Raw genomic sequence first — 26044 nt, 5'->3', positions numbered from 1 at the left:
GGCTGGCATCCAGCAGTAAAAAATGTCTTTCTTCCACTGCTTTAGCTCATCACAAAGCATAAATATTAAAAATGAATGTAATTTCACCTCATTGTGCAAATGTCTGCAGTTTTTAAGAGGATTTTGCCAGGCTGAAATATAAATTAAAACAGAACAAACAGCAAAATTGCTTGCCTGACGTGCTCGCATTGTTTTAGAATATTAAAGCATAAAGAATTTTTTAAAACCGCATTTTCTTTCCCCTATTTATGCTAGCTGTTTGTTTTTCTCCCCGGTGAGACAGTGAAACAGGATTAGTTAATTTCACTTTTGTTGCTAATCAGTTTTATGCCCTGGTCCTCCTGCACCAGTGTGGGGATGTGATGATTAAATTGGAAACATGATAGGGAAATGCAGGGCTGGATTAAGGCAATCCAGGGCCATAGACACACTGTGACTTGTAACTCCACGCTTATGGTCATGCCCCTGTGACATGGTGTGGCAGGTGGGCCCCCTCCTCTGCAGGCTGGGCCAGCAGCATGAGGCCCCTTCTTTCCCCTCAGGGCAGCATCAACATTCCCTCATTCAGAGAGGAAGGGGTGGCAGCAATCCCCCCTCCATGTATCTGGTTGAATGGGTGACTGGATTCACTGCACTCTTCTCCTCCTGCCTCACACACAGGCTGGGTCTCGAGATAACATTCCATTGAGATGCGTGGGAAAGTTCACACCTTTCAGGCCATCTGCAGACTCAGGCACTCAATTGGTTACACCTGGGCCACCCTTTTCAAACTTTTCTTTATAACTCTGAGGACTAGAAACTTACTAATGAAAGCTGTGGTTTTGATGTAATAATCATCTGGCTCCAGGATCCAGATCCCTAGACATAGGGCTATAGTGCCTATGGCTTAATCTGGCCCTAGAGAAATATCTTTAAAATCAAACAAAAACTTACACTGAATTAAAAACATTTCTATTAATATTAGATTTGTATGTTCTTTTAAACAATCCCTCTCCCATTTTGTGCCTAAGATGCTGGACAATGTTAACCCAATGCTGTGTTATATTTTCACAGCAGTGATCGTTTATTGCCTTCTTGCCTTACTGACTCCTCACGAGAGTTTTCATTGGTCCAGCACTTTGTTTCAAGTGCTGACATGTATAATTTTTATGCCTGGAAGTGACCTCATAAAGTGATGATGTCAAATAGAAAATTCCATTCTTTTCTATATAGAGTATTTCCGTTCTCTGTGCGTGGCCTTGTGCACTCTGAGTTACTTAAGGGAATACGTAATGCCCACCTACATCTCTTAAACTAAATAATCCGAAAGTGAGAGTATGGAGCCAACAGAATCTTTTCATCAGAGACGACTTGTGTCGAACTTGGTTGTTGAACATTTTAAACCCTCGTCTGATGCTGACATGAAACACACTCTGTTCTGGCGATTCAGGTAAGTACTTGATCAAGTCCTTTTAAAAATGTATTTAATTTTTGATCTACAAAGAAGCTACGATGAGTCAAATTCGTCCTCCATATAACTCTACTGTCACTGGCTGGCGCTACCAAGTAATGAATTTGACCATTATTTCTTTTTGTATTACATTGAAGGCAGAGGATTTTTGCTTTCTGCTTGACTAAATCTTGGTGATTATTTCAGTAAGAGTTTAATGAGGGAGACTGTTCTTAAACATGCATTTAAATTAAATACCAAACAATTTTTGCCCTAGTGCCTTTAAATTGATTGCTAATAAAACTGGGCATCGGCTCATCTGGGTATCCTGGGGAAAAGAATGGGAATTCCTTTGTTGTCTTGGAAGTTTCTGAAAAATACGGAGAGCTTCTCCGTGATTCTGGATTAAAATAAAAATAAAAATTTACCACAGAACATGCAAATCTATTTTTAACTCAGTGTAGATTTCACAATGATTAACTACCCCTGAAGGCAAAGGGCTGTATTCTTTGCTAATTCCATTTGTAATCGGTATTAGGGAATGTCTAAAGGGGAGGGGGAGAAATCCACCTTGTGCCTGACCTTTTTCTCTTTGAAGTCATTGGGAAGGAGAATCGGCCTGTCGTTTGCCAGAGTCCGAACGGTCCTAGAATTTACCGTATTTTTTTGTCCCTTCAATTGTTTGATAGGAGGTGGGACACTGAATTTTGTGCATATATACGCAGATTACTGCAGAATCCCATGCTCAACTCAGTCATGATAAGCATCATCTCACTCAATGCGCTGTTCTTGGCTATGGAGACTAATTATGATATTCAGCTTAATTCTTATGCGTATCTGGAGGTAAGGAGCTGGGCAATAAAATGGGTGGTAAGTTCTCCTTTCATTTCACTAGCATCTGCTAAAGATGTAGAAAGTTTTTAAAGTGTGTTTTTTTTTCTATCCATGAATAATTGAGTAGTAAAGTGAAACAAAAATGGGAACCTGCAATACAGAAACCAATATGTGTCCACTTTTCCATGTGCAAAGCACACCAGTATCGGCAAATGTTCGGGCAAATCCTCAGCTGAAGTAAACTGATGTAGCTGCATTGACACCAGTTTACATCAGCTGTGGATCTGGTCCAAGGTGCACTGTAAGAAGTGACCTGGGAACTTTGCGAACAGGGACCGCTACCAGGGAGTTTGGGGAGGGAGTTCTCCAGGTGAAGGAGGAGCAAATACAGGACCATTGGGGTAAGTGGCTGTCTGTAGTGTGTGTTTGGGGGTTACTTGTGTGTGTTTGTTTGTTTGTTTTGTTTGAAGGACCTTGTGCTCTGGCCAGCAGTTGGAAGCTGTGAGTTTCTAAACAAGGTTTGATATCTAGAAGCCTCTGTTCACTGGCTGAGCCTTAGTCAGGGGGTGGGGCTATCAAGAAGCCCAGGGCTTTATAAAGCAGGGAGCTTTACGAACAGGGACCGCTAACAGGGAGTTTCGAGAGGTAGTTTGGAAGGGGAGTGGGAAGAGGGTGAGGTACACTTGCCATTCTTTAAAACCTTTAAACTATAATCAAAATTTCTTGATTTAAACAAAAACCCTATCTTTAACTTAGGTAGCTGTAGGAGAAAATGCAGGCAGAAGCCCAGCAGCAGGGTGGTGGCTATTGCACTTGGTGCAATATTGTTTATTGCACTTGGTGTAGCATGTATGATTACCTGCCCTGTGGGGGGTGGTGTGTGTGTGCATTCGGTGCAAGTAGCTCCTGGCCCTCAGAGACGTGTATGGGCTTTGGAGGCCAGGGTGGCGGAACTGGAGGAGCTAAGGGAGGCAGAGAGGTATGTTGATGAGGCCTTCCGGGACACTGTAGATTTGTCCCAATGGTCAGACAGTCCCTGTGCTGTTAAGGAGGATGAAAGGCCCAGAGAAGGAGAGCGGTCAACGGGAACAGAGGGAAACCTTCCCATAGTTGTGACCCTCCTTCCAGATGGTGATGGGGTGTCCTCTCACACTGAGGTTACCTCTCCGGGGGAGGGAACTCCAGTCATTAGGAAAAGGCAGGTGTTAGTAATGGGAGATTCGATTATTAGAAACATAGCTGAGTTTGTGATGACGGGGAGAACCGTATGGTGACTTGCCTGCCTGGTGCGAAGGTTGCGGATCTCTCGAGGCATCTAGATAGACTTATGTGTAGTGCTGGGGAAGATCTGGTGGTCGTGGTACATGTAGGTACCAATAACATAGGGAAGGGTAGGAGACACATCCTGGAGGCCAAATTTAGGCTGCTAGGAAAGAGACTGAAATCCAGGACCTCTATGGTAGCATTCTCCGAAACGCTTCCAGTTCCACGTGCAGGGCCAGGCAGGCAGAGCTTCAGAGTCTCAATGCGTGGATGAGACAATGGTGTAAAGAGGAGGGGTTTAGATTTATTAGGAACTGGGGAAACTTTTGGGATGGGGGAGCCTGTACAGGAAGGATGGGATCCACTTAAACCACTTAAACCAGATGGGATCCAGACTGCTGGCACTTAGCATTAAAAAGGTTGCAGAGCACTTTTTAAACTAAGAGATGGGGGAAAGCCGATTGCTGCAGAGGCGCATGTGGATTGGACAGAGACTTCTCTTAGAGGAGAGTCTATTGATAGAGATTCTCTAGGTTTTAGTCAGGAGGAGAGGATGGAAGAGGATAAAGTATGGGCCAGATCAGATGAGAAACATTCACATAAAGAATCTGACCCATCAGAAAAGGGCAGACAAATAAACAGTGACAAGTTTTTAAAGTGCTTGTACACAAATGCTAGAAGTCTAAATAATAAGATGGGTGAACTAGAGTACCTCATGTTAAAGGAGGATATTAATATAATAGGCATCACAGAAACCTGGTGGAGTGAGGACAATCAATGGGACACAATCATTCTGGGGTACAAAATATATCGGAAGGACAGAACAGGTCATGCTGGGGGGAGTGGCACTATATGTGAAAGAAAATGTAGAATCAAATGAAATAAAAATCTTAAATGAATCCACATGTTCCATAGAATCTGTATGGATAGTAATTCCATGCTCTAATAAGAATATAACAGTCGGGATCTGTTATCGACCACCTGACCAGGACAGTGATAGTGACCATGAAATGCTAAAGGAGATTAGAGAGGCTATCAAAATAAAGAACTCAATAATAGTGGGGGATTTCAATTATCCCCATATTGACTGGGTACATGTCACCTCAGGACGAAACGCAGAGACAAAATTTCTCAATACTTTAAATGACTGCTTCTTGGAGCAGCTGATACAGGAACCCACAAGGGGAGAGGCAACTCTCGATCTAGTCCTGAGTGGAGCGCAGGATCTGGTCCAAGAGGTAACTATAACAGGACCGCTTGGAAATAGTGACCATAATATAACAACATTTAACATTCCTGTGGTGGGAAGAACACCTCAACAGACCAACACTGTGGCATTTAATTTCAGAAAGGGGAACTATGCAAAAATGAGGAGGTTAGTTAAACAGAAATTAAACGGTACAGTGACTAGAGTGAAATCCCTGCAAGCTGCATGGACACTTTTCAAAGACACCCAGAGGTGAAAGTAAGCCGGTATGGTATGCTGTGCCGGACCTGACCGGCTTCCCTGGCGGTGATTTAAAGGGCCAGGGCTCCAGCCACTGCATTACTGCATTACTCAGGGCTGAGGCTCTGCCTCCAAAGGTTTAAATAAAAAAGTCAATCTTATTTTATTTTCTAAAATTAAATAAATCAATAAACACAGTGGTTGAAGCCCAGTCCCAGTGACTAACCCTACAATAACACTTTGGTGGGTGTGGCTCTGCCCTGGTGAGTAACCCTAGTGTGGCTCTATACTGGGGATGGGGCCAGAGCAAGAAAACCCAGGACAGTGTCAAGCTTCACAACCATTTATTATTACTGAATTATTTTTTTAAATGTCACGACGGGGTCCTTTTAGTTGTTGCCAGTGTTTTTTTTTTTTAAACCTTAAAACGTTAACACCACTAACTTGAGCTCATATTCAATATTTAGTTTTCATACTGAAAAATACTTATCTCCCATGCACACCTTGATTTTCTTGTCTTACACAAGTCAGCTACTGTACACAAATCTCTGAGTCTTTATAATGTATCCCAGTAATGTGGAAACCAAAAGACAGGCCTGGCTAATGTCAAGAAGTCCATTCACATCTTGGAAAGTTTTAGAAAACTCTACTTCCAGAAAAAGACTCTGCTCAGGGAAAGGGAGGATGCATCGTCTAGAGGTTGGAACAGGTGATGTGGTATCAGGAGACTTCAGGTTCTGTCCTTGGCTCTCCCACTGACCTGGGCCAAAACACAACTGCCCCATGCCTCAGTTTCCCCATTTGTACAATATCCTGTGAAGGGATAATACAACTCTCAATAGCAGATAAAAATGGTTTTATGATTAATGACATATTTGGCATTTGCCTGACTCCATGAAATAAACATCTTCGTCCCTCTTCAAGATCAGTTTGCACTCTTGATGGCACTCCTACAGTGTGAGGTGGAGTTATGTTATCAAGTTTGACTGGCTCACCCGGGCCCACTGCATGAGGCAGTAGGTGCAGTAGATAAGACAATTTCCCTGGGTGAGACCTATTTTGTTCTGTCAGTTTTAATAGTGTATTAGCAATTGTTCTCATTTCAAGTGAGTATTGTTCTGGGTCCTGTTAGCCAACCCAATTGTTTAGACAAGCGAAAACTATCCTAAGAATTGACTCAGAAGAGGAGGGCGCATAATGGTCCACAAATACATTGGGTGCCATTATAAAAGTGGTATTTACTGCCCTGTGGTATTTATGGTATTCCCTGCACTTGGAATGGTAAATTTAACTATGGTAAATGTCCAGTTTCTAGTGTGCTCAGCATATTTGAAGAGTGAAAACACCAAGGAGGGAGAGGAATTCTGCAGAGTGGTACACGGCAATACAATTAAGAATTATTTTGGGTGGAACATGGCAGTGTAACTAGGAATATTGGGGTGAAATTTAAACTGTTAGGGAAAACTCCCTAACAGTGAGATGCATCCAGGTTTCCCAAGAATGTGGATCCTTGTTATTTTAGGACATTTAAATGAGACTGGATGAAACACAAGCAGATGCCCTTTAAGGAGCAGCCTTGTGATGGCAGGAAGAACTAAACGCCTGACTATTTGCATCCCTGTGTATCTCAGAGTAGGGTAGAGCTGGTCGTGAATATAATTCAGGGTATAACAGGAACAACTGAAGGCTCTTTTCTTCTGTAATCAAAGCCCTCTCCTCGCAATGACATGCTCTAGACTCATATTGTTTTCTTTTCAGCTGGCCAATCTGATTATTATATCCATCTACACCACCGAGATTTTGCTGAAGTTTTATGTGGATCCCTTGAATTACTGGAGGAGTGGCTATAACCTGTTTGATGTTATCATACTTCTCATTGCTTACCTCCCATATATCATTGACAAATATGACGTCAAACAGTACAGGACATGGAATATAATTAATGGTTTCCAGGCACTCAAGATTCTGAAGCTTATCTCCTACAGCAAAGGCATGAGGGTAAATTGATTATCTATAGTTACAGTGGAAACACACTTCTGATTTTTATATCCAGGCCATTACAACGACACTTGTAAGCAGTCATGGGATAAGAGGGAAAGTTCTCTCATGAATTGGTAACTGGTTAAAAGATAGGAAACAAAAGATAGGAATAAATGGTCAGTTTTCAGAATGGAGAGAGGTAAATAGTGGTGTGTCCCAGGGGTCTGTACCGGGACCAGTCCTATTCAATATATTCATAAATGATCTGGAAAAAGGGGTCAACAGTGAGGTGGCAAAATTTGCAGATGATACAAAACTACTCAAGATAGTTAAGTCCCAGGCAGACTGCGAAAAGCTACAAAAGGATCTCTCAAAATTGTGTGACTGGGCAACAAAATGGCAGATGAAATTCAATGTTGATAAATGCAAAGTGATGCATTTCCCAAAGTGGTGCATAATCCCAACTGCACATATAAAATGATGGGGTCTAAATTAGCTGTTACCACTCAAGAGAGAGATGGTGGAGTCATTGTGGATAGTTCTCTGAAAACATCCACTCACTGTGCAGCGGCAGTCAAAAAACCGAACAGAATGTTGGGAATCATTAAGAAAGGGATAAATAATAATACAGAAAATATCATATTGCCTCTATATAAATCCATGGTATGCCCACATCTTGAATACTGCGTGCAGATGTGGTCTCCCCTTCTCAAAAAAGATATACTGGACTTGGAAAAGGTTCAGAAAAGGGCAACAAAAATTATTAGAGGCATGGAATGGCTGCCATATGAGGAGAGATTAATAAGACTGGGACTTTTCAGCTTGTAAAAGAGATGACTAAGGGGGGATATGATGGAGGTCTATAAAATCATGACTGGTGTGGAGAAAGTAAATAAGGAACTGTTATTTACTCATAACACAAGAACTAGGGGCCACCAAATGAAATTAATAGGCAGCAGTTTTAAAACAAACAAAATGAAGTATTTTTTCACACAATGCAGAGTCAACCTGTGGAACTCCTTGCCAGAGGATGTTGTGAAGGCCAAGACACTAACAGCGTTAAAAAAAAGAACTAGATAAGTTCATGAAGGATAGGTCCATCAATGGCTATTAGCCAGGATTGGCAGGGATTGTGTCCCTAGCCTCTGTTTGCCAGAAGCTGGGAATGGGCAATGAGGATGGATCACTTGATGATTACCTGTTCTGTTCATTCCCTCTGGGGAACCTGGCATTGGCCACTGTCGGAAGACAGGATATTGGGCTAGATGGACCTTTGGTCTGACCCAGTATGTCCGTTCTTATGTTCACTTTCCTTTCTTTTGACTTAAGGTTTTTGTTTTCCAACTTTTTTGTTGCTCTTTGGATCACATTCACCATAAATAACTGATGAGGGCACAGCATAGGAAGAGCGGTCCATCATGCAGAAGGCCTAGGTTCCGTTACCTACCCTAGGTTGCTTTTTAATCCTAATTTCTGAAATGGCACTGAACATGAATTATCCTGGGCGACTCTTGCAACTAAACTGTGTTCTGTACCAGTTGAGCTGCAGCCATTGCTGGTACCTGTTGTCAAAACCAGGTAATTTTCTTAGTGTAGACAAGCCTTCATTGCCTGGAATGGCGGGCAATGCTTAGGGCAGCATGCTCAGGGAGTGGGTGACGTTGTTCCATAAGGAGTCCAATCCAGTATTATGGGTCATTGTGATTTGTCTTAAATTTAGTGGAGTTTTCAGCAGAGGCTCTGCAGCCTTCTGACAGCATTCCATAGGATGCTAAAAGGGTCACTGCACTCATTACTGAACAAAGGCAGGATAAACCGGTGAGAGAGCGTCTGCACACAAAGTCACACTAGTTTAAGTAAATCGATGCAACTTTAGGTGTCGAGTAGGGCTTGGTCTCTAGTTAAAATGTATACCGGCATAGCTGTGTCAGTCAGGGGTGTGAAAAACCAATACCCCCTGACCAACAAACACAGCTATGGCCACAGAAGTGTGCGTGTGTAAACATAACTAACATCATTTGAGGATGGAGACCTTCCTACACTCACAGGAAAATTCCTTCTGTTGATACATGCTGCATCTACATTAGTGGGCTCTGCAGCGTAGAGCTAGCCTAGGTCTCAGTGACATGCTAATCCAATGCCTGTAACATTGTAGTGGAAGTAAAGGCAGGATTGTGGCCCCACCAAATGAATCAGGCTGGAGTCTGAAGCACTTGTGGCTGCTTACAAAGGAGACAGCCTGTGTTTATACAAACTTCCCAGCTTAAGATGTGCTTCGCTGCTGAGGGAGAGGGATAGAAAAATGAATCGGGACTGTCAGGAGAACTTCAGTGAAGCCTGAACAGACCACCTTATTCGGGAGCCACCTGTCTAAAGAACCCACTCCAAAGTAGCTTGATGAGAACTGAGTACAATTCAGCCCTAACTTAATTAGAAAAATCAAGCAATTTTTGTTAGGCCCTAGAGTTTCACTGAATTTTGTTGTAATAGAACTAACCCCTTTAGCGGCTATCGTTGGTGCTGTAGCATAGAGGTAGCTGTAACATTTGCAGTGTTCTCTGTATGTTAACTGTGTGTGCTGAACCTTCTCTAATAATGTTGGTTGTTACTTGAGGATGTCGGGGGGAGCGGAAGCAATTTAATATTTTTTAGTTTTATAAAGTCCACAGTATGAACATTATTTGCTTTCTGCTTCTCCCGTGTTCAGGAGAGATTTTTCTTGACTTTTTCATTTCACCACAGTGCTATGAATGGGAAAAAATAGCTATTAAACAATGTCACACATGCTATCTTAATCCATTTAATCCAGTTTTCTCTCAAGCACACCATTTCTTACTGAGTTTTCTCTGGACAACCCTGGAGGTTTATTTTTTAGTAGGGCGTTAATGTGGGTAGTGACTGCTTAGCCTGCATTTTTGCATGTAATTAATTGATTGGGTAACCCACCAGAAGTGGAACATTTATGGGAATAAGACTCTTATAACGTTCACTTCTGAGCCTTCCTTCCTCTAGTTTGGATAGTAAACTTCAGTGATTGCCAGACGTTTATATGTTAATTATTCAGTGTAGCTGGAAGAGGGGACAAAATTGAGGTATGTGAAATAATGAATGTGTCAGGTGCTGCTATTTATCCTTTCTGATAATACTAGAGCAAGGAGACACAGCAAAATGAACAGCCATTTACATTTTCTAAAAGCTTTTTTTTAAACAATGGTCGATGATTAACTTGCGGAACTCATTGCCACTGGATAAGAGTGAGACCAAGGTCTTACCAAGGTTTTAAACAAATAAAATACGGTAACTCCTCACTTAATGTCCTCCTGCTTAATGTTGTTTCAAAGTTACATCACTGCTGAGTTAGGGAACATGCTCGTTTAAAGTTGTGCAATGCTCCCTTATAATGTCGTTTGGCTGCCTGCTCTGTCCACTGCTTGTAAGAGTCTGTGGAAGAGCAGCGACTTTACAAGGGAGCTGTCAAGGTTCCTCCCCCACTCTGAACTCTAGGGTACAGATGTGGGGACCTGCATGAAAAACCTCCTAAGCTTATCTTTACCAGCTTAGGTCAAAACTTCCCCAAGGTACAAAATATTCCACCCTTTGTCCTTGGATTGGCCGCTACCACCACCAAACAAATACTGGTTACTGGGGAAGAGCTGTCTGGAAACATCTTTCCCCCCAAAATACTTCCCAAAACCTTGCACCCCACTTTCTGGACAAGGTTTGGTAAAAAGCCTCACCAATTTGCCTAGGTGACTAAAGACCCAGACCCTTGGATCCTAAGAACAATGAACAATCCTCCCAACACTTGCACCCCCCCTTTCCTGGGAAATGTTCGATAAAAAGCCTCACCAATTTGCATAGGTGAGCACAGACCCAAACCCTTGGATCTGAGAACAATGAAAAAGCATTCAGTTTTCTTACAAGAAGACTTTTAATAAAAATAGAAGTAATTAGAAATAAGAAATCCCCCCTGTAAAATCAGGATGGTAGATACCTTACAGGGTAATTAGATTCAAAACATAGAGAACCCCTCTAGGCAAAACCTTAAGTTACAAAAAAGATACACAGACAGAAATAGTTATTCTATTCAGCACAATTCTTTTCTCAGCCATTTAAAGAAATCATAATCTAACACGTACCTAGCTAGATTACTTACTAAAAGTTCTAAGACTCCATTCCTGGTCTATCCCCGGCAAAGACAGAATATAGACAGACACACTTACCCTTTGTTTCTCTCTCTCCTCCCAGCTTTTGAAAGTATCTTGTCTCCTCATTGGTCATTTTGGTCAGGTGCCAGCGAGGTTACCTTTAGCTTCTTAACCCTTTACAGGTGAGAGGAGATTTCCTCTGGCCAGGAGGGATTTTAAAGGGGTTTACCCTTCCCTTTATATTTATGACAGGAGCATTGCGCAAGTTCCTCTTCTTCTTCGCCTTCTCCCCCTCCCTCCCAGCGCTTCCGCCACTTCCGCCACAGCTGTTCGGTGGCACTTAGGACTTTCTGGGAGGGAGGGGGAGGAGCAGGGAAGCGCTGCATCTCCACTCCTCCCCCTCCCTCCCAGAAAGTCCTAAGCATGAAGTGCTGGGGGAGGGGTAGGAGTGGGGAAGCGCTGTATCTCTGCTCCTCCCCCTCCCTCCCAGAAAGTCCTAAGCACTGCCAAACAGGTGGATTGGGGGTGGGAAGAGGTGGGCCTGGAGTGGAGCAGGGAAGGGAAGATGCGGGCCTGGAGCATCCCCCGGCAAAGTCGGTGCCTGTTCTTCTCCGGGTAAGCTGCCACTGCTGCTGCGAAGGTACTTCGTAGCGTCCTTGCCGACAGCAGGTTGTGCAGGGGCACTTCTCAACCACAGCATAGTACAGTACAGTATCTAATGCCTTTTGTCTGCCCTCCAAAAATGTCCTTGGAACCTAACCCCCCACATTTACATTCAATCTTCTGGGAAAATTGGATTAGGTTAACATCATTTCACTTAAAGTTGCATTTTTCAGGAACATAACTACAGCGTTACGTGAGGAGTTACTGTAAAATAATTTAAGGTAAAACTGGGCATCTAACTCTCATTAGGCACCAAATCTGATTAGGCCCTTTTGAAACTCCCATTAGACACCTATTTGCAACTTTGGGAGCTTAAACACCTTTGTAAATCTTTCCCTTAGTAACTTAAGATTTAATGAAAGTCAATGGGACTTAGGTTCCTAAGTCTCTTAAGTACTTTTGAAAATTGTACTCTTGGGCATTTCTATGGATAAGAACATCCAGGTTATAGGATAAAAATGGATAAGGGGTATAAATCCTCATGCTTCAGGGCATAAGCCTGCCACTTCCTATTCCAAGGCAATCAGAAAGATCCTTTATGAGCAGGTTATCCTGTAATTGTCCATCATGGTGTTTCTTGCATCTTCCTCTGAAGTATTTGGTACTGGCTGTTACTGGAGACAGGTTATTCAATGGACAATTGCTCTGATCCAATCCGGCATTTCTTGTGCTTTTAGGGACCGAAACTCTCTGCTAAAAGACATTCTTTGTCAAATATGCTACAATTTGCCCCAGTGGGCTTTGCTGAAGGGGTGGGAGGTTGTTTGTACCTATATGTGTATTATAATGAATTAATTGAAGTCTATATTAGCCTTTAACGGAGGAAACTGTATTTAATACTGAAAACTCAAACATATAACACATTCTTGGCACACATCCCTTTATTAATTAAAAGACTCTTTAAAACACACTGCCTTACACCTTGGGGCAATAAATTTCCACCTCGAGGAAATAATTTCCTTGCTGTATTCCGTACAGAGCAGTTCTGTTAGCTGTGATCACAGTCGTCGTGTAGGCTCCATTTATCCTTATTTCAATTTGAAAATAAACATTTTAAATGCCAGATTGTTCCAAAAATCAACTTTTCTGCTTTTTTTTAAAATGTATTTGGGATGAATTTCAATATATTTACAGTTTAGGAAGACCACGAGCCACAAGGCTGCGTCTTAATAGCAGAAGGAAAGAGGAATTATTATGGATTTCTGGAAGTATACAGGAACCTCAAGATGTGCCATAGAAACTGAAAATTATTTGATGCTTCTATGCAAGGGGCACTTGCTAAACTGCAGTCACCAATGGCATTTTATGGCTCTCTTGTTACCTTCAGCTATGGGTGATGGTTGTTCTTTAGGATCATGCGCACAGCCCAAATTTGCTGAACACCATGACATACCTTGGTAAAAATGTCATATTATTTTTGTGTAAATGGCTTTTGTTCCTACTTCCAGACACAGATACAAGAATAAAATTAGGCACTGAGTGCTTGGGACAAACAGCGTTCAGGTGGTGGCTACGTTTCCGTGGACAAAAGATGAAGGTGACCAGTGTTGGTTACCTTGGAAGCAATGTCTGTACCCAGATCTCTGAAATGTGTCATGCTTTATGTCTGTTAGCAGCACTCTACAAGGTGTCCCTTCCTGTAAGAAAGGGCGTACAGCTTCTATGTTGAGATGTTGACATGATTTCACACACCTAAGCAGCTGTGACATTCCAGCCAGTAGAGGGCAGTGGTGTTTACGTGAAGGAGGGAAGAATCCTAGGGAGTTGCAATAAATTATAGATGGGACTGGTAGCACTGCCTATTATTCAGGTTGCCTGATACTTCCCATTATAACAGGTTTCAGAGTAGCAGCCGTGTTAGTCTGTATTTGCAAAAAGAAAAGGAGGAATTGTGGCACCTTAGAGACTAACCAATTTATTGGAGCATAAGCTTTCGTGAGCTACAGCTCACTTCATCGGATGCATCGCCACTGTATTTTCCACTGAATGCATCCAATGAAGTGAGCTGTAGCTCACTTAAGCTTATGCTCAAATAAATTTGTCAGTCTATAAGGTGCCACAAGTCCTCCTTTTCTTTTTGCCCATTATAACAGTGGTTCTCAACCTTTCCAGACTGCTGTACCCCTTTCAGGAGTCTGATTTGTCTTGTGTACCCCCAAGTTACACTTCGCTTAAAAACTACTTGCTTACAATATCAGACAAAAAACTACAAAAGTGTCATGACATAGTATTACTGAAAAATTACTTACTTTCTCATTTTTACTATATAATTATAAAATAAATCATTTGGAATATAAATATTGTACTTATATTAAACTGTATAGTCTGTAGAGCAGTATTAACAAGTCATTGTATGAAATTTTAGTTTGTACTGTCTTTGCTAGTGCTTTTTATGTAGACTGTTGTGAAACCAGGCAAATATCTAGATGAGTTGATGTACCCCCTGAAAGACCTCTGCTTATCCCATGGGTACGCGTACACCTGATTGAGAACCACTGCATTATAAGACCCCATTTTCAGTTGATTACTGTATAACTTTGCCAAACTTTAGCCATGCAGGCTGAAATTTTGCATGCTGGGAGTCTGCCTCAGGCTAAATATTTTTGAAAACTTCAGCCAAAATATGTCTGCCATTTCCAAGAACAAGGCTAGGGAAAATACATTGTTTTGCTCATGCTAAAAAAACTCTGGCAACCTGTTCTTTGAAAAGCTCTAGTGCGCCTATGCTTTTGAGCAAGGGCTGTATAGTTAGTGTGGTGGTGGTCTTTATGACAGAGATGAGCCTTTTGCCATGCCCATGAAATTCTGCCCAAATTATTAGACTTTCTTTGCACATGCTCAGTAGAGATTTCATAGATTTTTAGCAGCTAAAATCTCCGAATCTTCCCTGAGCAAGCTCCATCCCTTCACAGGTCCTATGTGTGACCGGACTGTGCATGCCCTACCCGACAGAGTGACTGAACGTGCTCCAGCCCAAGGGCTATGGGGGGTCAGCAGGACTTGCCCTGTAATGGTTCCCAGCTGCTCCAGACCAGGGTGGGTCTGGGCATTGGAACTGAGATCAGGGAGCTTGTCTTGCCTGTGTTCTCAGTGACCCCTCCTCCCTCTCCCCTGCTGGCACATTGGCAGTGAGGAAGAGGGGACAAAACAGGACTTGGGGAGGGAAGGAGTAGATTAGACCAAGAAGTCTGGTGAGACGGAGACTGTGGGGAAGAGAAACTGGGACGGGGAATGGCTGGGCAAGGAGCCTGGATGGGGAACTGGTATGGGGGAGGGAGCTTGAGGGGGAGGGTAGGCTGGAACGGGATGCTTGTGTGGGAGGGGAGGCTGGGACGGGTTGGGTAAGAAGACAGGAACTGGGAGCCAGTGAAGGAAATGCGGGGAGGGACTGGGAGTCCTTTGGCTGAGGGGGAACACTGAGATTGATGAGGCAGGGTGGGAGACTGGGACTGGCTGGTCAAGGAGACTAGGAACCATTGGAGCTGTAGTCTTTAATTACAACATCATGTCCTATTTTTCCCCCAGGACCTCTGCCTCATTCAGGGTGCGTGGCCCCAAGCCTTATTTACTGCACACTGTTCAAACCCTGCTCTGAAGACGGGATTATTGATTTTGCCATGGGCTTTTCTGTGGTGCGCATCACTACAGTATCTTGAGTGCGTCACAAACAATCAACCCCCTGTGAGGTGACGGGGTGGTGTTATCCCCATTGCGCAGATGGGGAACCGAGGCACAGACTGATTAGGTAAAAAGTATCCACTAATTTTGTTGGCCCAAACTGAGACACCTAGGACCTGAAATTCCATGGTATTTAACATTATCTAGCACTCTATATGTTCAAAGCACAACATCCCATTGACCAGTTGCAACGGTGAGTGCTCAGCCCTTCTGCAAATCAGATCCCAGGTATCATGTTTGACATAGAAAATGCGGGACGCACTATAAGTGACTGTCTGTGAAAAGTTTGGTTTAAGTGACTTGCTCAGCATCCCACAGAAAGTCTGTGGCAGAGGCAGGGATAGAATCCAATTTTCCAGGGCAGAATTCAACTGCCTTAACTATGAGATCGTCCTTTTTCTTCCTGCAATCCTTTGTCTCATTCACTTCACACCTTCCAACTTGGGCAACAGATAAAGCAGGGGTCTTACAGACAACAGCCTCTTTTACTACACAGCCCGGATTCATCGCCAGAGCAGGTCCACCCTGTGCACTGAATGAGGCAGGGGTCAGATGGAAAAAATACTATGTGGTCATGTAATTAAGACTGTGTCATAAGCATACACACAATGGTGCCTAATTAAGGTTATGCAAGCAATCTTAACTTTGGCTTTTCCTAACTTCTCAGAGCTTGCTTTTGCAATCTTAATAAAGCTCTTTCTTTTAATATAGATTTTTTTGTTTATAATACAGATATATCTTCAAGCATTTTTATGTTGCAGATTGCTTGAAAGTATCTTATAGCTAAATATTGTGTTACTTTTCTCAGATAAAAAAACAAGGTTGTTTTAACCTTATTGGGCTTTAAATAAGTTATTCTCTTCCTCTGATTCATACTCAGGAAAAAGTAAAACTGAATCCTTTTTAGCTTTATGCAGTGTATGGTGTATGAGCAACGTTTAGGACTTCATAGATAATGACCAGCACTTCAGTTTGCAATCAGGAGTAATTAGCAACTAGTGCAGAGCCAGCAATGCAGAATATTGTTTGCTCTTCTTTACTTAAAAGGTGAGTAGAAGCATTCTGCACTAGCTGAGGCTTTTCAGTGGCTGCAGCAGGATGGCAGGGCTCTGTCAGCAAATATTAGAGCCCTACATGAAACAGTTGATGTTCTGCTGACTCATTGTGGTAGGTGCATCCAGGCAGAACATCAGTGAGAGTGGCCATCTAGAAATTGGGAATTAGTGGAGATCCTGGAGGGAATCTTTAGCAAAAGCCAAGGTCAGGGAAGTTCAGACTGAGGTTTCTGGTGTGTTCTTCTCTTTGTTACCCATAAAGCCAAACTGCACAAAAGAAGCAAGTTTGGACCTTAACTCCAGGTATGTGTAGTCTGTTGACACAGCATTTAAAACACCAGTAGCTGGTTTATGCTATCTCTCTCACTATTGCTATCATTGTTGGAGCTGCCACAGTCAAAAATTTTAGGGAAAAAGGCTAGTGTGGATGCTGCTGTCACCTTAAAAAGGTTCAGCATCTTGTCACATCTGACCTGGATGGAAGCTAGCTGCATGAAACGCAATCCACATAAAATGGAGGTGATGCCTAGTGCCAGAAGGAAACATCTGGAGGAGGGTGCGACTGCTTCCTAAATTATTGACATGAGTATATATTTCTTCGGGCAGACAAGGCTTAGGAAAACCTGGAACTATCCACCTGATTGCAGGGGAAATCCTTAATCCATCATAACAAGATTAACTATTTGGCAATCATAAGGGATTGGAAAGCACATTTTACATTAGCTTTGCACAAACCTCTTAACAGGAAGTGCCACCTCAACGGATCAACTGGGTAAATTATGGAGTTTTAACTTGAGATGCTTGAGACATTGTCTAAAAAAGGAACTGATAAATGGATAGTCCCTGAACCAGTGTACTGCATGAGACCCTCTGGCATTAGCACATTTTTCATAATCAGGGGAAATCATCAAATCCATTCATTAGCCAGTGTCTGGAGTAATATAACATTGGTGCAAGAGGCTGTGTGTAGTTTTCTGCAACCTAGAGTTAATAGAAATGTTTGCAATTTGGCAGAGATCCATTACCAATGGTCTGACTTAAGCTGTATTCCCAAATCAGTACACATTAGTTCCTAAGAGCGCCTTGTGTACATATTGATGTCATTCATAGGATTTGTTTTGTCTCTCAGGCTGTTCCTGCCTAGTGAACCCCTGGTTTTCAGTGATTTCTTAACTTGTGCAATACACGGGGGTTACAATAGTGGAAAAGACCAGCGGCCCATCTGACACCCTGACTCTGATCAAGCAGTATTGGACGCATCTAGTCAACTATACAATGGTGATGGGGGTGGGAATTTCTTCCTGACCCCAGTTCATGAGCAAACTCTAAACTGAAGCATGAGGATTGATAGCTCTTGTAATTTTTATCCAACTAATTTAATACAGAAGTTCTTCTTACAAAGTGTCTAATCTTTTATGAACATAGTCTATTACTCTGTTAATATTGTGCGGCAGTGTACCCAACAATGTAATTAAAAGAGGTACGAAAAATTGTTTTTTTAAAATGTGCTCCTTTTGAACTGATTGAGTGTTCTTGGTTGTTTTAAAGGACACCACAAAGCTCCTTAATTTTTCATCTTTCCACTTATGTATACGTTTGTCCTGCTTAATAGTAGAATAAACAAAATGAATGGTAAAAGGATTGTGGACTGCATGGCTGTTAGCTAGAAAACATGAAAGGTTGCAGTTCAGAAGGAGGGATGATGAGACCTTGACCTTCCAGCAGCTGGACTCTTGAGATGATAATGAATAATACTCAGCACTTCTATAGTGCCTTTCGTTCCAAGACCACAAAGCATTTAAACATGAATGAATGAAGATTTACAACACCTTGTCCTAAGGTGTAATGGGGAGTCAGTGACTGAACTGGGAATAGAACCCCTAATTCCATAGTCCCAGTCCCAGGCTCTCACCTGTAGGCAATACTTCCTTACTGCTGACAAGTAGAAAGGACTCTCCTGTAGTTCAAGAGGAAGAACTGTGCTGGTAATGGCCACACATGATCAGGACCTCGATTTTTCAATGGCTCACTTTACAGAGACAGACCACCTCCCCCAGCACAGGACCCTGGGGGATTGGCTCAGAACAGGCTCAAAGGGAAGAGTGCCACCTACCGAATCACCGACACCACTTTCTGTGCTGTTATGTGAATCAAACGAGCATTTTCTGTCGTTTAGAGCTGCTTGTCTCCGCTCTAAACTGCACACATTTGGTTTTCTCTATTGCAGAGTTTGATAGCAGCTCTAGGCCAGACTGTGAAGACTGTGATCTATGTCCTTGTCTTGCTGTTCCTGTTAATGTTTATCTTTGCCATTTTGGGTTACGGATTGTACGGAGACCCTGAAACCGGAGACAGTAAAAACTGGGGCAACCTAGCATCTGCCCTTTTCACTCTCTTCTGTTTAGTAACGGTAATTTCTGCTGTCCTTTCCATTTTATGTCTGCCTGTTATAGAAACTATTGTAAGTAATCATTACCTCTGATTTTGGTCAGGATGTTGGGGAAGTCATTTAATTAAACTGTGATTGTTCTCAGCATTAAAGGTGGTGGGAGTTGTTCCCTGGGTTTTATTTAATGTCAGGTGGTTGTGAAAATTCAGTTTGATGGATAGATTCATTTTTCTGGTATTAAAGATTCAGAGGGGAAAGCTTTTTGAGCTGACAGCAATGCGATATTTTGTAGCTTTCATATGGCATCTGAGTCTGGAACTCTAAGCAACTGGGGGAAAACTGAGTTCAGTTTAAAAAAGAGAAAAAGAGAGAGAGAGAGATTTAATCTGGTCTGTGAGACAAGCTGTGGTTTGGAACTAACTGATCAGAGATTCAATACATTTGCAGGTTGATGGCTGGACGGACTTACAGGATGAATTAGACAAACGTGGTTTTAGTGCCAGCCGAGCCTTCACAATAGTGTTCATCTTGCTGGGGTTCTTTTTGTTTTTCAATATGTCTATTGGAGTTGTGATTATGAATATCCAGGTAAGCTGGGTTTCCCTTATTCTTTGTGTGTCTCTAACTACAGGGCCATTTATCTGAAAACTAGTGTGTGCATCTTTTGAAAGCTGGCTTTTTGACACTGCTGGAGACCGAAGTCCTCTGTCCACTGCACGGGAACAAAATACCTTCCCCACATAGCCCTGCTAGTTTGCCTCAAACCGGAAGGGAGCATCTTCGAGGGAGAATGGTAGTGAATTCACTGTTCCCATTTAGGGTCAGTCCTAGGCATAAGTACAACAGGCAGCTGTACAGTGGTCTGGCCCTTGTCCGTGTCATGCAGAGACAAATGGAGCCAGCCAGAAACTCTCCATCCTCACTCAGCTGCTAAATCTCTCCTGTCCTTCCAGTCCTATCAGCTGCCAACACCTCCCATATATGAGCATAAGGGAAGTTTGCCTGAAGCTTCACACACTACAACAGAATGAAGGGTAAATTTGTGTCCATTTAAATTCATGGCCTCCTGTAGGGTTTCTTGCAGCGTCCCCTGAAGCATCTGGTACAGGCCACTGCTGGAAACAGGATACTGACGTAGACGGACCGCTGCTCCAATTTGTTATGGCCATTCCTATGTTCCTGGGTCATCCTGGGTGAAACCGTTAGCAAGGGTGCCAACTGTGAGGTTGAAATCTGCTAGACTGACCCTACCAAACTCAGCAGGTGGTAACAGCTTTGTTGCTACCAGTTTGGGCTGGATTTAGATCAGTGACTTAAAGGCGAAAGTGTCTCTGATTAATTGCGAGTCATCCAGTTAAGACCATTTAACAGACACTGTTTTGGTATTTATAGGACTCCACTCAGAATTATGAACGAGAGTTTAAAGCAGAAAAACAAGCTGCTCTTCAGGCTAAAAAACAGGCCATGTTACAAAGACAACAGGAAGAAGTAAACATGTTAATGCACCAGCAGGTAGATGCACTGAATTGTTTTTACTTGAAGTTTATTGAACAGCATAAGTATTACAAACAAATGTAAGATACAGTTTAGTGATGCAAGACAACATAGAGTTATCTTCAATATAGGACTTTATAGTCATTTATCTCACAGAAGCAATTTTCTAAGCTTTTTCACCTTTTGAAATAAGCCAGGCCCTAAACCTTCATCTGTATCCTTTTATAAGTTCATGTGTGTGTGTGTGTGTGTGTGTGTGTGTGTGTGTATACATATTTCATTTTGAATCTTCTATTTAAGAAAAAAAATTCAGAGTGGAAAACTCCCCATAATATTTAAAATAATAATAATTTCCAAAACGGATTCCCACTGCTGTTTTTTTCTGAAATATTTCTGCATTGTTCCAATGTTATTAACTGTAGGTCAGTTTGTATTATAATGGTATCTCCATGCTGTGGATTTATTCCTCAGTAACCATATATTTCTTTTGATTTGTTAAGGTCTATGGGCACCATTTAGAAACCCACTAGAATCGGGTCACAGGCACCTTTCAAAGATGACTTAGGTTATGTCTACACTCTCCCACAGATTGGACTACAGGGGATGTGAATAGCAGTGCAAACCAAAGTGCTGCATTGTAAACCCCTCCGCCCCCATGTGAGTGCTCCAGATGCGAACTTGAAGGTTCCTAGTTTGCATTAGTGTAGTCCTGTCTGAAGAGGACTACTTTTCCTCAAACTAGGAACCTTTTAGTTTGTGGTGTGTCCCCCGGGGGAGGTACAGTGCAGCACTCTGGTGTGCACTGCTATTCACATTCCCGTAATCCGAACTGTGAGGCAGTGTAGACAAGCCCTTACTCAAAATCAGCTTTCTTCCAGTTCTTTAAGCAGAAATATCATTTTCCATGTCTAACACTCAGTCCATTTTGACAGGTTTCAGAGTAACAGCCGTGTTAGTCTGTATTTGCAAAAAGAAAAGGAGTACTTGTGGCACCTTAGAAACTAACCAATTTATTTGAGCATAAGCTTTCGTGAGCTACAGCTCACTTCATCGGATGCATACTGTGGAAAGTGTAGAAGATCTTTTTATACACACAAAGCATGAAAAAATACCTCCCCCCACCCCACTCTCCTGCTGGTAATAGCTTATCTAAAGTGACCACTCTCCTTACAATGTGTATGATAATCAAGGTGGGCCATTTCCAGCACAAATCCAGGGTTTAACAAGAACGTCTGAGGAGGTGGGGGGAGGGGGGTAGGAAAAAACAAGGGGAAATAGGTTACCTTGCATAATGACTTAGCCACTCCCAGTCTCTATTCAAGCCTAAGTTAATTGTATCCAATTTGCAAATGAATTCCAATTCAACAGTCTCTCGCTGGAATCTGGATTTGAAGTTTTTTTGTTGTAATATCGCAACTTTCATGTCTGTAATCGCGTGACCAGAGAGATTGAAGTGTTCTCCGACTGGTTTCTGAATGTTATAATTCTTGACATCTGATTTGTGTCCATTTATTCTTTTATGTAGAGACTGTCCAGTTTGACCAATGTACATGGCAGAGGGGCATTGCTGGCACATGATGGCATATATCACATTGGTGGATGTGCAGGTGAACGAGCCTCTGATAGTGTGGCTGATGTTATTAGGCCCTGTGATGGTGTCCCCTGAATAGATATGTGGGCACAGTTGGCAACGGGCTTTGTTGCAAGGATAGGTTCCTGGGTTAGAGGTTCCTGGGTTAGTGGTTCACAACAGAACCTGGGGGAGAACCTGGGGGAGAAAACCTGGATTTGTGCTGGAAATGGCCCAACTTGATTATCATATACATTGTAAGGAGAGTGATCACTTTAGATAAGCTATTACCAGCAGGAGAGTGGGGTGGGGGGAGGTATTTTTTCATGCTTTGTGTGTATAAAAAGATCTTCTACACTTTCCACAGTATGCATCCGATGAAGTGAGTTGTAGCTCACAAAAGCTTATGCTCAGATAAATTGGTTAGTCTCTAAGGTGCCACAAGTACTCAGTCCATTACATTTTTCTAAAGTCTGTTTTTGTGAACTTGAAATTCATGTAATATATAATGTTGATTTTTTTACTCTGACAATTTTTGAAAATGAAGCTGATTTGATATAATTGTAAACACTGCTACTTCAGTGTAGATGATTGGAATAATCTGACTGCCTGTCCCCTGCCATCCCTTCTGCTCATTCTCATTATTATCAGATATAATTTAAATGTAATGCCAACAGACCCTGGTCATCGGCAGGTGGGATCAAACCTGGGACCTCATTTTTCTCTCTCTCTCGTGGTCTCGGTGCTACTAGATGGGACAGAACACCACACCCAGGAGGTGTGTGGGTTACATAAACCGCTCAGTTGTCTAACCTTTCGGTATAAAGTAATTGATTCAAGTTCCCTAGTGGGTGACTGATTTAAGGTTAATGATTTCAGTTCCATCCAGTATCCACTGCGGACGTAAACTATTATAGGAACAATCTCTTTGGATGAGACCCTGGACTGCCGTCCCTTCTGCCAGATCTGGTAGTTGTTGATGTGCAAGACAAAGCTCCTATGACACTTCTGAAAAGAAGTAACTTTGGCATCCTGGCCGAGGTTCTCTCTGGGTATGTCTACACTGCAGCTGGGAGCTCTGCTTGAGTTAGCACACTACAAATAGCTGTGTGTTCATTGCTGCACTGGCAGAGGCTCGGGCGAGCAACCTGGGCTCAGACTCAGGGGGTCAGGTCCGTCTGAGCTTGGGGGGAACATTCACACTGCACTTTTTAGTGGGCTGGCTCAAGCCGAGCTAATGCTACCCTGTCTACTTGGACTGTGAGGCTTGCTCCAAGCTGCAATGTAGACATACCCCCATGCATTTTAAAAACAAAAGTTATAGGCCAAATTTCCAGCCCCTCTTCCAGTTTTGCATATCCCCTTTTAATGCTCATGAAACCAGGCACTCCTCGTGCATGTTGCCAGAGCAATTGGCTGTGTGTGCAAAGCTGGGTGGGCAAAACTGGAGGTCAGGGTTGAAAGCCCAGTAAGTTATTGCTGGCCTAAGGCTCCATCTGTCTCCATGGTCCCTGCACTGCTATCATCTTTCATAAAGCTCCTTAAGAGAACGAAAATCGCTGTATAAAAATTTTCTATTTTGATAATGTGTTTTCCGGGGATATTTTTTCACATTAGAAAACCAGTGAATATAAAACCTTCAGTGAATTGGTGGAGGACTTTAAAAAGACATTACATCATTCTGATCCTATGGTCTTAGAAGATTTTTGTGCCAGTGTCCCATTTATTGATCTTTATTTGACATCCCTCGATCTTCAGGATAACACAGTTTACAGGTAGGTAACGTAGGTGTAAAGAAACGGAGACCAACATGCTAGAAATCTTAAAAATGTGCATTTGAGTTCTTGTTTTCTTTCTCTGGATTAAATACAGGCCATCCCTTTGGCATGGTTACTGGAGAGTCTGTGACCGATTAGTCTCGTTGGGTGAAAGAGCTGCAGATCTCTGAATGTGAGGGCACAGTTAAAGACATTTGACCTAACTGAAGCTGATTGTCAGTGTTTACAAGCCAAAGCTTACAGAAGCTTTGATAGGCTGTTGCTAAAGTCCAACAGTCTTGGATATTCCATGGATGGTTAAAGCTGTGTTATGCAATGGCACTGTGGTAACACTGACCTTCCCCTCACCTTTGCAGATCTCTTGCTCTAGGTTCTGAGGTCTGCTGCAGATGATGGTGCTTCTCTGTTCTATGCAAATAGTCTGTAGAGTGCTGATACTTATTTCTGGTACTAAGTTATTGCAACAGAATGCCTTCCGATGCAGGCACAATGCTTTGCCATGCTGGGGATCTGAGTTTGGTTCCTAACCTTGGTCCTTCATATTTGAGTCTGGGAGCTCTGCAAAGGCACTTTGGTAACAAAGCCATGGTATTATGGCATCAGGTATTATGGTCTTTGGCGACACACATATGGAGCATAGGGCCTGGAATTCAGGGGCTTGTGCTCCAAAACTACTTGAGCTAAAGGAGAAGCTATGCGATGAGAGTATCATTAAGTAGCACTCTTTATGAGACAGCCACAAAGCGATCCCAAACCCTTGAGCAGATTTGATGTTCCATTCAGTAGAGGGCAGCGGTACATATACACACTGGCCAATACATTTACAAGCTCCCCCACCAGCTCCCTGCCCTCCACCCCAGGAAAGAGCGTAAGGAAGGAGAGCAGTACCCCAGATGTCACTGTAACCTCCCAGGGTGAAGGCATGCAGTGTTAATGATGAGATCTTGGAGGGATCTGATGTCCAGCCCTACTATTTCATTGATGGGAAAGCTATCATGATGTGGTCCTGTGTGGGATGGAGCGAGTAGGAAATGGAAATACTCAGTACCTGGCAAGTGAAGAGGCCTCTACTAGGGAGGAGGAAAAGAGAATGCACACATGAAATAATGCTAAAACCCAGAAAAAGCCTGCAGAAAATTTGACTGTATAATGGGACCTGATTTGTCATCTGTTACTACAGCAAGATTTGGAATTCTTTGGAGATGGAGTAAGAAATCTTTCTTCATTGTTTTGCACATAACCCCCCTCAAAGAGCTGATTATCCAATTATTGTTCATCATTCTTTTTATCTTCTTAAATGAACAGTGAAAGCTCAGATTAGTTGAAGAGACAATAGTTCCACGTATACGTTTTTCACTGCGCGCTTCACATTTTCCATTACATTTGAATGCTCTGAAATCATACTCTGCTATTATTTCAGCCATGCTCTTATCTTCTCCCTGTAGGTTACAAGAACTCTATTATGAACTTGTTGGCACGTTGAACACCATCTTGGAAGACATAAGAGAAAAATCCAGGCTGCCCCCTGAGAATGATACGAAGAGTTAAATGTTCTAGCATAGAAAATGTGATGCTTTGCCCTTGTAAAAAGCATTGTTTAAAAACAGAGCATAAATATACATAAATAAAAATAACTCCGAGGAGATTTACTTCCCCCTTCGATAACTTACTATAGAGTGTCTCCTTATAATAATACTGCACACTAATGCAGTACCTTTGATTAGAGGCAGTGTGGACTAATGGATAGAATGCTTGCCTGGAATTCAGAAGACCTGGGTTTTATTCTCAGCTCTGTGACTCGCCTGCTGGGTGACCAAAGGCAAGACACTTCACTGCTCTGTGCCTCAGTTTCCCCATCTGTAAAATGGAGATACTAACCTCCTTTGTAAAGCACTTTGAGATCTACTGAAGAAAAGCACCAGATAAGAGCTGGGTATTATTATTTATTTATTTATTTATTTATGGACCTCAACATGCCTTATAAATATTGATTTAGATATTATTATTGTGCATTTCCATTTTACAGATGGGGAAGCTGACAGGCAGAGAGATTTAAGGGCCTGAGGCTTTCTGGAAAGTTTGTGGCAAACCTGAAATTAGATCCCCTTCTCTTGATTCCCAGTCTAGTGCTTTAACTTCCAGATCATCCTTCTTACCCTTATAATTCAAAGTATCCGTGAGCTAACGTAGGGATAATGCTAAACGAAGCATTTGAAACATACTAAAGAAATTGTCCATAATCTCTCTAAGTGTAGCAGTTCATTTTAGTGATAGAACTCCAGTTAGAATCTTGGCTGAACCTGTTTGGATTTAGCC

The 26044-nt window shown here is 42.4% G+C and overlaps 1 protein-coding gene across 1 annotated transcript; it reads left to right on the top strand.

Annotated features, from left to right (window-relative positions):
- Window positions 1-1215: 1215 nt before the first annotated feature.
- Window positions 1216-25276, top strand: CATSPER3 (cation channel sperm associated 3). The gene is made up of 8 exons (XM_074960422.1): window positions 1216-1429; window positions 2119-2272; window positions 6732-6971; window positions 18725-18907; window positions 19334-19474; window positions 20279-20398; window positions 23568-23725; window positions 25174-25276. The coding sequence occupies exons 1-8, from the start codon at window positions 1317-1319 to the stop codon at window positions 25274-25276; spliced, it is 1212 nt and encodes a 403-aa protein (XP_074816523.1). The 5' UTR covers window positions 1216-1316.
- The last annotated feature ends 768 nt before the right edge of the window (window positions 25277-26044 follow it).

This window comes from Natator depressus, chromosome 8, assembly GCF_965152275.1.
Source record: "Natator depressus isolate rNatDep1 chromosome 8, rNatDep2.hap1, whole genome shotgun sequence".
NCBI lineage: Eukaryota > Metazoa > Chordata > Testudines > Cheloniidae > Natator > Natator depressus.
The sequence above is the reverse complement of the archived record's forward strand: the minus strand, read 5'-3'. Positions and strand labels throughout refer to the sequence as shown.